Source organism: Thamnophis elegans, chromosome 16, assembly GCF_009769535.1.
Source record: "Thamnophis elegans isolate rThaEle1 chromosome 16, rThaEle1.pri, whole genome shotgun sequence".
In the NCBI taxonomy this organism is placed as follows: domain Eukaryota; kingdom Metazoa; phylum Chordata; class Lepidosauria; order Squamata; family Colubridae; genus Thamnophis; species Thamnophis elegans.
In genome coordinates this window covers 28199928-28213604 of record NC_045556.1, presented here as the reverse complement: position 1 = coordinate 28213604, position 13677 = coordinate 28199928, and the positions used below count along the sequence as shown (strand labels likewise).

The following is a 13677-nucleotide window of genomic DNA, read 5'->3' as shown; positions in this document are numbered from 1 at the left end:
GGAGGTAATTACGTTCAGCTGATGGTCATTAAGCTCCTCTCCAGACTATAAAGAGACTGCTTGTGCCACGCCCTTCTTGCAGAAGTCAACGTTTGGGACTAAAGAAAACGAACTTGGCAGGCTGGATTGCTGCCAGAGTTTGTTGCATTGCTGCCAAGGTTTGTCGGACTTGCTGCCAAAGTCCTTATCTATTTGTTTATTTGGCTTTCAGCCACCGAGAGTCTGGACTTGCTAATTAAAGGACATTCTCATTTAAGCGTATCTCGGCTTTCGTTACTGGACGGAGGAAGGGGGTCAGAACACCTTCCTATCGGTTTTAACATCTGTAATAATGTAATCCCAGTTATACCCACAGTTGCAACAATAATAATAATTTGTTCATATCACCATTAGATTTACATTATGGTCAATACTTTTAAGTTTGATAGTAATTAGTAACTTTGGTTAATTTTTATTCAATACTGGTTTAGAAAAAGAAAAAAAACTTCTATTTTCTGTTTTGGCTTTCTGTTTTTCCCCAAAACATGTTGGCACGCTTATTGCTTTGTTCAAAATTCAGGGCCCCCTCCTCAAAATCTCCCCCCCCCAGTTTTATTTACACATAGTTCTGGACTTGATGATCAGAATTTGGACTGGGATTTCCATCGTTAATCATTGCAGTGATCCGTAAAATTGGACCCAATTATTAGTTAATAGTTAAATTATTGGAAAGGTGTGTGTGTCTGTGTGTGTCTGTGTGTGTGCGCGTGCATCTATGTTTTGGTAGATTTTCACGGGTATAGGTATGCTGGTCTTGTTGTATTCGGGTCTTTTCCCGTATAAGATTGAGATTGTCTTGGCAACGTTTCAGCAAGGTCTCACTCACTATCTTCAGGTGAGTGGTGTGTGTGTGTGGAGTGCTGGCTTTGTTGCTGTAAGTGAGTATAGAAAGACGGCAGCTCCGACCACGGTTTAAGCCCAAAACCCAGACTGAAGATATATATTATGTCACAACCCCTGGTATGCCCAAATACGGGAGGAAGCATATTGCTTCCTTTCTCTGTCTATCGGCTCATCTCAAGAGACCATCCAGACAGAAAGCCCATTATTTTTACTGTTGCCTTTGTTACATTTGTGTTGCATTTGTACTGATAAATAAATAAATAGAGACTAGTATAGATCTATTTCAAGCTATTTAGTAATCCCAGTAAGGGTATAGCTAGCTGATGAGAGCTAAATAGCTTGAAATAGATCTAAACTAGTCTCCCTTTATTTATCAGCACAAATACAACACAAATGTAACAAAGGCAACAGTAAAAATATTGGGTTTCTGTCTGGACGGTCTCTTATGACGAGCCGATGGACAGAGAATGGAAGTAGTGAACTTCCTCCCATATTTGGGCATACCAGGGGTTGTGACTTTAAATATCTATCTCTCTATCTCTATCTCTATCTCTATCTCTCTCTCTCTCTATCTATCTATCTATCTATCTATCTATCTATCTCTCTCTCTCTCTCTCTCTCTCTCTCTATATATATATATATATATATATATATATATATATATATATATATATATATATATATATTTCACAGGTGTAGGTATGCAGGTCTTGGCGCATTCAGGTCTTTTCCCATGTAAGATTGACAGTATCTTGGCGACATTTCAATGAGGTCACACCCGTCATCTTCAGGCTGGTGCCTTTGGCTTCGTGCTTGTGCGAGCAAAGTGTGATCGGAGCTGCAGTTTTTATCTAAATATAGATGGGGGTGTGTGGAGTGTTGGCTTTGTTGCTTTAAACGGATTGGTTGGCTGTGTTGTCACATCTTGATTGGTTGATGGAATTGATGTTTGGTGAGGGTGATTGGTGATGATGTCCTGTGTTGTTCTGGGTCCTGTGTCGGTTTTTGTGGCTGGGACTCATTTATTGACTAGGGCTGGTTTCCACACTAGGGCTAACACACACAGACACACACATACACAATTAGTTAGTTAGTTAGTTAGTTAGTTAGTTAGTTAGTTAGTTAGTTAGTTAGTTAGTTAGTTAAACATGTACAAGATAACAGGTATATGAACATGGACATGAACAGAGGAAAACAGAGGAAATGGGTACAAATAAATGGGGATAGTAGGACAGGGGTGGTAGGCACGCTGGTGCACTTATGCACACCCCCTTTACAGACCTCTTAGGAATGGGGTGAGGTCCACGGTAGACACTTTAAGGTTGAAGCTGTCAAGCTTTCAACTGACAAACCCAACCAAGCAAGCACTGTCGAGACGATCCGATCTCTTAGTGCAAAACTTTATTGAGTACATCATTTTGGCACAGATGGAAAGCAAAACCAACTCTGGTTAACTCCTGCGCAAACCTATAATAGTTAAAGAATAGACTTCCCCCTCCCTTGATTAGTGCAGGTCATATTGTCCAATTGAGTGTTGATATATTGTTATGGGAAAATATCTTTAGGGTTAGGCAAACACCTGCAGAAGTGTCCTTGGTTCCCAGGGGTTGTCTCAGGCGATGTCTAGAACCTGCCTTCCAATTCTCTCCCCGCTCCCCAAACTGAGAAGCAGTAATGATTGCAACGCCATAAGCGTGCTTCAAATGTTGTCGAATTTGACAACATTGTTGTAATTACATATCTTTGTTCATGGCCCTGAGTCCCATCCCCCCCCATGCTGTACATCTCTACAATGGGTCAGAAAGGAGACAACCCCACCTCTACCCTGTGTGTGACCCAACAGCGGAGCTGGCAGCAGAGTCGGACAGCGAGGAGGTTGGGGAGGAGCATGGGCCAGTCCTGGAGGCTGGGGAAGACCCTGATGGGGGCTGTGTCGGAGGCAGAGAGGGAAACAGGGCCATCTGGCAGTTCTCAGCTGCCTTCAGAGCTAGACAGCAGTGAGGCAGAGGAACAGCTGGAGCCTGTTCCCAGTGTGCGCATGGGCAGAGCTGCCAGAAAAAAAGAACAGCTAAGAAATCAGGGTTGTGAGTAAAGCCACAAGTGAATGGTGAATGGCCCCTCCCATAGGAAATAAAAGAGAAGTGAAAGGGGAGTGGGCTTTTGCAGGAAACAATTTGTTCGGTTGGTCATTAGATTCGTTTCAGGAGTGTGAAGATCTGTCCGTGAATCTCAGAGACTCTGCGCCCAGCCTTTCCCTGCACAGCACCTCATTTGGAAAATATTGACATGGCAGCTTTCCAAGATAGATAAGGTCTGTGGTCATAAATACTCCTTTGAAAGACTGTTTGCTAAGCCTTGGTTGAATGGGAATGAGAGGAATTCACATTCGTTTAATAAAAGGGGTTTTGGCGGGACAAGGACTCTGCTTCGTGCTTTTTGGGGAAGCCTAGCTCAGAACACTGTGTTTCACCTGCTTATGGAAAATAATTGCTTTGCTGAAGTTGCCCAGCAGGTAGTGGGCATTGCCGAGGTTTCCGTAGGCCCGGCCCTGTGCAGCTCTGTCGGCCAACTCCTTCACGAGGGAAAGGTTCCTCCTACAAGTAAGCCAGAAAAAACAGCCCTTAATTCTCGAGAAAAGGACCAGAAAATCATTTCAAATAGGAAAATCGTGCATTGCTGAAGAGCATCATTGCCACCTTTCCATTTCCTCACTTACCACTTCTCCCTTTTCTTCTTAACAACATAGGCTTTTGTCTGGAGTTCGATAGGTAGATAGATAGATAGACAGACAGACAGACAGACAGACAGACAGACAGACAGACAGACAAATAGCAATAGCCCTTAGACTTCACAGTGTTTTACACCCCTCTCTAAGCGGTTTACAGAGTCAGCCTCTTTTCCTCAACAATCTGGGTCCCCATTTTACCCACCTCAGAAGGATGGAAGGCTGAGTCAACCTTGAGCCTGGTGAGATTCAAACTGCTGGCAGTAAGCAGAGTTAGTTTGCAATACAGCATTCTAACCACTGCACCATTACAGCAGATGATAGATGATAGATAGATAGATAGATAGATAGATATAGATAGATAGAGATAGATAGATAGATAGATAAAGACAGACAGACAGACAGACAGACAGACAGAGGGACGGACAGACAGACAGCAATAGCACTTAGTCTTATATCCCGCTTCACGGTGCTTTTTACAGCCCTCTCTAAGTGGTTAACAGAGTCAGCATCTTTCCCCCAACAATCTGGGTCCTCATTTTACCCATCTCGGAAGGATGGAAGACCGGGTCAACTTTGAGTCTGGTCAGATTCAAACTGCCAAATTGCAGGCAGCCGGCAGTCAGCTTGCCGCGCTGCACTCTAACCACTGTACCACCATGGCTCATTTGGGATGTTAAAAAGCACCGTGAGATTTCCTTGTGGTCTCCTCTCCTAACTGTAATGAATGACGTTTCAAGGCCAGACAAAATTACCTGCGGCTGAGGTTTTTTTTCTTAAGGAGCAACGCAGGTAAATAAATCATCGAATAACATCATTGCACTAATAATTGAAATGTCAGGACTGCAGTTATATTCCTTTTTGATCTTTGGCCTGCCACACTCTCTCTTATTTCATTATGCTGTTTCATTAGTGTAGAAATCGGGAGGGGGAAATAGAAAGGAGTAGAATTGTGGAATGTGTTGTTGTCATTCCTTTCTAGAAGCCCAAGGTCATCTTTTGTCTCCGTATCTCTGCATCTGACTGAACTAGATGGGTGGAGAGGCCAGCATGGGTGAAAAGATTGGACCATGTGAGGGATTTATGTGTGTGGGGATAAGATCATGAAGCTTTTAGATTTGGGATTCCACAGTTGTGTCAACATGTCTGTCTGTCTATCTCTGCTCACTTTGCTACCTGTTACCTAATTTATTATTTATCATCTGCTGTTTGCTATTTATTATCGTTGTAATCCCCTCCGGACCTTGCTCCCTGCTCACTTAATTATAAGAGGAGTAGGACTGTGGCCAACTGGCAAGGAGGAATAGAGGATGGCGACAACAGGGACAAGGACTGAGCCCCGAAAATACCAGCAATTTTCCTTCCATTTGCAAGAGCGGTGCAAGTTAGCCTCGAACTCTGGCCTCCTACATTGGGGCCCTTATACATCTTTGAGAAAGAGACTTTCGAATATACAGCCCGCTAACCTCCACCAGTGGGGCAAGACTATATGGGAGCCGTCTACGAACTCTGGAGCTTTATATTCAATCTTGTTTGTCTACAGCCACCTTATACTACGTACTTTTGACTTGGTGGCTAAGGACATCTCCCCAGGACATAAGAAGGGAGAGGAGCAGACCATCGCTTCCTCCACTGTTTCCATATTATATATTATAACTGCGCAATTTTAAATAGAATGTTGAGTGTATGGGAGTTGCTTGGAATTGAATGAATGGCCCACTTTTAGTAATTGTTACCTTTGTATTTATATGTTTTAAATTCTTACGTGGGATTTGTTAGAGTGGATAAATGAGAATGTTTGACTCAGGACCTGCTGCGGAAGGCGGGAGGAACCGGGGTGGTTGGGGGGACCATGGACATGGGAGTGGGTCGGAGCATAGCGGTCGTGACAGGGAGAGGCAGATACGGCGGGGACCTTAGGGCTGGCCATTACCGGGGAAGGAGGGTTCGCTACATTACAGAGATCCCTCCTTCCGGCCCTAGGAGTCCCACTCCAAGACCAGATGGCGCGAGTAGTCAGGACCCTGGTCTCAGGCTGTTGTCGCTAAATGCCAGGTCTGTTGTTCACAAAGCTCCCCTCGTCCGGGACTTAATTGTTGACGAGAGGGCAGACCTGGCATGTATTACTGAAACCTGGCTGGGCACAGAAGGAGGAGTCCCCCTTGTAGAGATGTGCCCAGAGGGATTTCAGGTGCTTCATCAGCGAGAGCCCAGGGAAGGGTGGCGGTGTGGCTATTGTAATCCGGGAGTCTCTGTTACCTCGTAGGGTCCCTGCTCCGGAGCTTGTCGGGTGTGAGTCTCTGCTGATAAAGTTGGACCTCAAGGGTCAAGTGGGTTTGCTGCTAACGTACCTGCCTCCCAACTGCGTTGCAGCATCCCTCCCCTCGCTCCTCGAGTCAGTAGCCGAGCTGGCAGTTGAGTTCCCCAGGCTTATAGTTCTGGGGATTTCAACTTGCCATCGCTCGGTGAACGCTCTGATGGGCGCAGGAGTTCATGGCTTCCATGACAGCCATGGGCCTGACCCAAGTAATTCGGGGCCCAACCCATGCAGCGGGTCACATGCTCGACCTCGTATTTCTCTCGGAGCAGTGGATGTGTGATCTTGGTCTGAGGGGTAATGAGATCATACCCCTGTCGTGGTCAGACCATTGCCTACTGAGGCTTGACTTCCGGAGGCCAAACCCCCACCGTAGGGAGGAGGAACCGACCAAGTGGTTCCGCCCCAGGCGACTTATGGACCCTTTGAGGTTCCAGACGGAGCTTGGGGTTATTCCTGATACCCTCGCCCACAGTTCGGCGGAGACTCTGGCTGCCGCCTGGTACTCGGCGGCGTCGGAGTCTCTCGACCGGATTGCGCCACTACGGCCCCTCCGGGTCAGTGGATCCCGGAGAGTTCCCTGGTTTACCGAGGAACTCCGGGAGAAGAAACGCCGGAGGAGATGCCTAGAGCACCAGTGGAGGTCCGATAGGTCCGAGGCAAACCGAGCACTCTTAACTACCTGCACCAAGGATTATGTCCGAGCATTAAGAACTGCAAAAAGATCATATATTTCTTCCTTGGTTGCGTCCGCCGAGTCACGCCCAGCCGCCCTGTTCAGGATAACCCGCTCCCTCCTTAATAGGAGGGATGCGGGAGACCCCTTGCAGGGTAGGGCTGAGGATTATGCTCAATTCTTGGCGGACAAAGTAGCTCGGTTTCGATCGGACTTGGACTCCACCGCAGTAGATCCAGCTGAGACACAGGAGGATCATTTGCCACATCAGTTCTGGGTTGAGTTCCAGGAAGTTGCCTCTGGGGATGTGGACAAGGCCATCCGAGCTGTAAGTGCCTCCACTTGTATTCTGGACCCGTGTCCCTCCTGGCTGGTGGCCAACAGCAGGGAGGTGACACATGGCTGGATCCAGGCGGTTGTCACCGCCTCCCTTCGGGAGGGGCACTTCCCCGCCGCACTCAAAACGGCGGTGGTGAGACCCCTCCTAAAGAAACCATCGTTAGATCCAGCCATCTTAAACAACTTTCGTCCTGTCTCCAACCTTCCCTTTATCGGGAAGGTTGTTGAGAAGGTGGTGGCCTTTCAGCTTCAACGGGCCTTGGAGGAAGCTAGCTATCTTGACCCCTTCCAGTCCGGCTTCAGACCTGGTTACAGCACAGAAACCGCTTTGGTCGCATTGACCGATGATCTCTGGAGGGCCAGAGATGGAGGCTATGCGTCCATCCTGGTTCTCCTTGACCTCTCAGCGGCTTTCGATACCATCGACCATGGTATCCTTCTGCGACGACTGCGGGAGGTGGGAGTGGGAGGCACTGTTCTGCGGTGGTTCTCCTCCTACCTCTCGGACAGGTCGCAGTCGGTGTTAGTAGGGGGGCAGAGATCGTCCCTGAGGCCCCTAACATGTGGAGTACCTCAGGGTTCGGTCCTATCCCCCCTACTATTTAACATATACATGAAACCGCTGGGCGAGATCATTCGGAGGCACGGGATAAAATACCATCAATATGCGGACGATACGCAATTGTATCTGTCCGCCCCGTGCCAACTCAATGAAGCGGTGGACGTGATGAACCGGGGTCTGGAGGCCGTTAAGAACTGGATGAGTGCTAACAAACTGGTGCTCAACCCGGATAAGACCGAGTGGCTGTTGTGTTTCCCCCCCAATAATTTGGCTAATACACCAACGCTGCTAGGCTGGGGGGTCAAATTTTATACCCCTCAGATAGGGTCCGCAACTTAGGAGTCCTCCTGGATCCACAGCTGACTTTTGACCACCAGCTGTCAGCTGTGACCAGGGGGGCATTTGCCCAGGTTCGCCTGGTCCGCCAGTTGCGGCCCTACCTAGATCGGGGGGCCCTCACAACAGTCACTCGAGCCCTTGTGATCTCTAGACTGGAATACTGCAATGGGCTCTACATGGGGTTGCCCCTGAAGTGCATCCGGCGACTACAGCTAGTCCAAAATGCAGCCGCGCGAGTGATAGTGGGCGCACCTCGGTTCGCCCACGTTACACCTGTCCTCCGCGAGCTGCACTGGCTGCCTGTTGGTCTCCGGGTGCGCTTCAGGATAATGGACCATCTTTAAAGCACTCCATGGTAGTGGATCTGGGTACCTGAGAGACCGCCTTCTGCCGATTACCTCCCTAAATCGACCAATCAGATCGCACAGACTGGGCCTCCTCCGAATTCCATCTGCCAGTCAATGTCGACTGGCGACCACACGGAGGAGAGCTTTTCTGTTGCTGCCCCGACCCTATGGAACGAGCTCCCCATAGAGATCCGCACCCTCACCACGATCCAGACCTTCCGCGCAGCCCTCAAGATCTGGCTCTCCCAGCAGGCCTGGGGATAGGGCTTCCAATTACCCGCCCGAGTGTTTGATTGTTGAATGAAAGTTGTGTTTTATTATTTTTCTTTTGTTCACAAAGTGTTTGTTTTGACCTTGCACTTCCCCTCCCCTGTGGTTGTAAGCCGCCCTGAGTCCCCTCAGGGAAAAGGGCGGCATATAACCCAATAAAACCAAACCAAACCAAACCTGTCTTATTAAATTGGAACTTTAAGGATAGCTCTGTCTTGGACTCTGATTTAATTCTGCATGATATTTGGAACGCTGACAGGAGATGGAAGGTTTGTGTGTGTGTAGAAAAGCAATGAGGTGAATTCATTCTCGCAACTTCTCAAAGTAAGGCAAAGGCATGAAAGAAGTCAAGTCAAATCTAACCACCTGAAGAGGTTGGGAAGGGCAGGCAATCGTGCCAAGAGAGTTCTTGCCAACTTCTTGGTGCCCAAGAATACCAGGAGAAGACAATTGCTATACTTATTGGGGGACTGGAACCTTTATGGAAAGGTTGGCTTTGGCTGAAAAATGAGAAGAAATAAACATGTGATTTGTGATTTGGTTGTGTTTTATTTTTTTGTCTTTAATGACAAAACCCATAATCCCTTGCATTGGGGGTGGAGTCGGGGCAACTGAATGGAGCTGAGGGTTTTATTGCCGGATTCCCGTCCTGTCGCCAATTGGTGGAGTTTTGTTCAGCAGATATATTCTCATCGTGCCCAGAAAAGGAAATATCTGCCTCTACCTAGGATCAGAACCCACAGTCTAGTGATTGTGAGGTGAGACCTTTACCTCTAGGCCTACCACACCACTCAATTTGTGGGGCTTTTTTAATATCTAAAGTGTTTTAATTTGACATTTCCCAAACATTAATCACAATTACACTTTCACAGCGTTCGCTTATCGTAATTTCTTTTTTTCTGATTTCGGGTTTTCCATTTTCCATTTCTCTTCTCTTCTACATATTCTTCTTTGTGTTCATACTTTCTCATTTTACAATATACACAAATATATACAATATTTCCATCTCTATTGCTTTCTAAGCAGAAATGTGCAGTCAGGGGAGAGCAGGGGAGCAGTTGGTGGGTTTTCAAAAAAAATTTGGAACATCTTCTGTAGGTGTGGCCTGCTTTCCCAGGGTCCACTGGTGGAATCTCTTCTAGACAGGTTCAGGTAGATTTGACGAACCGGTTCTACTGAATAGTGGCGAACTGGTAGAAACCCACCTCTGTAGGGTGAGGCAGGAGCCTCACCACTGTCATCATGAAAAGAAGAATAAAATGTAAAAGGAAAAAGGGCAGAGCTGAGGTCAGGCTGAGCTAGTTGCTTGCCAGAGTCACTATGGATGACTCTGCTTAACTGTTTAAAAAAATCCTCTAAAAAAGTGCCCTCTACAGGAGGGAGGCAGGAGAATGAGGTGCCTCATCTAGTCTGACCTTTTTATGATCACTTGAGCAGAGTTAGCAAGGTTAAAAGCCGAAAAATTCCTGACGTAGATGAGGGCAAATTTGTTCTCCTGCCTCCTCCTGTAGAGGGCGCTTTTTAGAGGCTTTTTAAACAGTTAAGCAGAGTCTCCACGTGGCGACTCTGGCAGCAACTAGCCCAGCCTGACCTCAGCTCTTGCCTTTTTCCTTTTACATTTTTTTTCTTTTCATGATGACAGGCAAGAGCAGAGTTGAAATCCTCTCTGAAAAAGCTGGAAAATGTATGTGTGGGTCGGAGGGAGGGGGAGGAATTCAAACTTCATCCTCCTGGTGCAACTTTGTTTGTGTGTGTGTGTGTGTGTGTGTGTGTGTGTTTGAGAGAGGGGGGAGGGAGGGAGAGAGGGAGGAAGGAGGTGAAGGGAGAAGAAAAAGAAAAAGAAAGAAGGAAACTTATTTAGCAAAGGAGAAAAACAAATGTTGTCGCTTTAAATCGGAACTGAGCATGTGGAATTCTGGGAGTTGAAGTCCACAAGTCTAAAAAAATTGCTGCCTCACCAGCCATAAACCTCACCGCACGTCACTGTTTCTAAGTATATGCCATCTCTTTCATTGTGTTTACGTGTTCCTTATGCATTGATTTTACATCTCTTTTCAAGCCAGTTATACCCACCTATTCCATATCTTATAGTACTCTGTTCCCTCTCTATCTCTTAGCTCCATCGTTTACTTTGTCCCTTTCCACGCATTCTAGCATCTTTTTTTATGATTTCTGCATTTGAGGAATGGTTTTTTTGTTTCCAACTTTGGGCAAATGAGATTCTGGCAACAGTGATTATATGAAGCATTATATATTGGATATCCTTACTAATTTTTAATATTATTCCTAGAAGAAACAGCTCAGGGTTCATGTTAATTTTTTGTTCTATTATTTCTTCTGACCATTTTGAATTTTTGTCCAAAATTCTTCAGCTTTCGGACACGTCCACCACATATGATAGAAGGTTCTCTGTTGGTGGTTACATTTCCAACAGTTTGGAGATCTATTTGGGAACATTTTGGCCAATCTCGCCAGGGGTAAATGTCACCTATAAAATATTTTGTAGATGTTTCCTTGTAGGATGCTGACATTGTCAATTTATCATTTTTCCCAGTGCTCCAATTCAATATTGTACCCGAAGTTTTTAGCCCAAATTATCATTGTTTCCTTCACGGTTTCCTCCTCCATTTTGAATTTTTAAGAGATAATTGTATGTTTTGTAATCATTTTTTCTTGCCGTTCTTGTTATTATTTTGTCCAATTATTGTTGTTCTTTTGAAATCCATACTGTTCTAAATAATTTTGTATCTTGTTTGAATTTGTTTTGATATTGTTTTCTAATTTCTTAATCATTTTTTTCCCTTTAATGCTTTCTTATTCTTTGCCTCTTTCCTCTAGCCATTTGGACCATACATTCCATACTAAGTAATACTCAGATTCTTCTTTGTCTTTTCTTTTGTAAGTCTGTCCATTTCTAATACTTTTTTAAATCACATTTTCTTCTGCTGGTTTATTTTTGTTTTTCCAATTTTGTGCATACATGATTCTTGCTGCAGTTATTGCATGCAATAGTAAGTATTTGATTTTTTTCTCACATAATTCCCTGTAATTATCCCTAATAGAAATAGTTCTGCTTTTAATTCTATTGATGGTGTGGTTACATCTTCCAGCCAGTTTTTTTATTCTTATCCAATGAATATTGGGGTGTCTCAATGGGACCCACACCACTCCTCTCCACCTGGAGAAGACCACCCACTCACTCACTTGTAAAATTCGGATGCCTTTTGCAGAGCCTCCTGAATCTCCTGGGGCAACTGGCCTGGCTCCTCCTGGGGTAGGGTCCACAATGCTTCCTTGCCTTTGGCATGGTAGACATTGCCAATGTTATACAGTGCTCGGGCCTCCCCCACCTATAAAAAAGAAAAGAGAAAAGAGCTCATGGCCCCTCCAATGATTGCCACATTCACAGTCGTATCACAGTCCAGATATTGGTGTCAGACCTGCCCTAGTCTGATCGTTTAGGAAAGAAAAATGCTCAACTCCCTTTGGTTGAAGTGATAAGTGTCTTTTACTAAAAGATGCTGGATGCGAAAAAATATCAGAGTTTGAATTTCCCACACGCAAAACAACACAGAAAGTTTCCCCCCACATCCCAGCCCGCTTTCCCACAACCATCCATCTTCAGCCAATAAGAGGTTGGCCTAGGTCCGTGATGGCAAAGCACAGGTGGCATGTGGAAGCCTACTCTCCGGGCACGTGAGCCATCGCCCACTAAGTTCCACCGCACTTGCGCTCCTGCCTCCTGCCCAGGCCACTGATTTTGGGTCTCCGCTGTGCATGCAGGAGATGGTACGCGTGCGTGGAAGGAGGGTTGTCGTGTGTGCATGCGCGGGTGCATTGGGAGCACGGGGAGGGTGGTGCATCTCCCTGCACCCCATTTTTGATCCAGGTTTTTAGAGAGGCATGGTAGGCCCAAAACGGGCGGCGTCAGAGGGGGGTGCATGGAAGCGCGGGGTCGCGTATACCCCTGCGCATGCATGCAACCCCCCTAAGGCCCATTTTGGGCCTAACAGGCCCTCTCTAAAGACCTCCTGGAGGTGAGGAGGGAACGCAGGCATTTGTGCATCAGTGGTGGGTTTCAATTTTTTTTTAGAACCTCTCCTGTGGGTGTGGCCTACTTTGTGGGAGTGTGCTTGCCAATCATGTGACCAGGTGGGAGTGGCTTGCCGGCCATGTGACCAAGTGGGAGTGGCTTGGTGGTCATATACTCAGTGGGCGTGGCCAGCTTATAAAATGTGGTGAAAACTCACTTAACAATGCTCTTGCTTAGCAACCAAAGTGTTGGCTCAGAAACTCTGGCATTTGAAGCACGCAAGTCTTAAAGCTGTCAAGTTACAAGACCCGTGCTCCCCCAACCCTTTAGGACAAAAAAACCCAGGGGTATTCAAACTTGACAGCTTTAAGACTTGTGGACTTCAACTCCCAGATTCCTCCTCTCGCTCTTCATCTTGATGAGGTGCGGAACGGATGGGGGGAAGGGAGATGGAACCGGTTCTAAACCGCACTGTAGATTTGTGGACACCTCTTCTATAGAAGAGCTTAGAACTGGCAGAACCCACCCCTGTTTGTATGTGCATGCACATTGTGGGTGTGGACACGCGCATGCACGCTGTCGCTATTTTGGCACACGAGGGCAAAAAAGATTAGCCATCACTGGCCTAGGTGTTTTGGGAACGCTAAGATGTTTAGGTAGTTCACATTCCTTCTCAGGGTGCATGGCCTTGATTGCTGGCACAACTTGTTTTCCTGCTCTCCTGCTCATCATCACGCTATCTTTCCCCCCTCCCAATTTCCCATCATGCACAGTTTGATTGCCCTTTTGTTCCACCCCATGTCCCCCTCTTCCCCGTTCAGCCTTTGATGGCAGGATGCATGGCAGACCTGACAACTGGTATCGGGATGGGGAGGACTCTCCTCCTGTTGTGGCCGGCAGTGGAACTGACAGCAGATTCGGACAGTGAGGCGGTTGGGGAGAAACCTGGGCCACTCCTGGAGTCTTGGGAAGGCTCTGAGGAGGACTCTATGTTGGAGGCAGAGAGAGAGGGGCCATGGGCCATCTGACAGTTATCAGCTGTCTTCAGAGATCAGACATCAGTGAGGCAGAAGAACAGCTGGAGCCTGTTCCCAGTGTGCGCATGCACAGAGCTTCCAGGAGAAGGGAACAACTAAGGAACATGGGTTGACTTGGGAGGAAGGCCCCAGGTGGACGGAGAATAGCTC

At 46.8% G+C, this 13677-nt stretch overlaps 1 protein-coding gene across 1 annotated transcript in view; it reads right to left on the bottom strand.

Annotated features, from left to right (window-relative positions):
* The window catches only part of GPSM1 (G protein signaling modulator 1), a 39206-nt gene that overhangs the window by 10182 nt on the left and 15347 nt on the right, over positions 1–13677 (bottom strand). The window contains exons 4-5 of the mRNA XM_032233212.1: positions 11662–11807; positions 3353–3476 (exon numbers count right to left, since the gene is read on the bottom strand). Coding sequence (XP_032089103.1) covers positions 3353–3476; positions 11662–11807 — 270 coding nt within the window. The remainder of the gene's footprint in view (positions 1–3352; positions 3477–11661; positions 11808–13677) is intronic.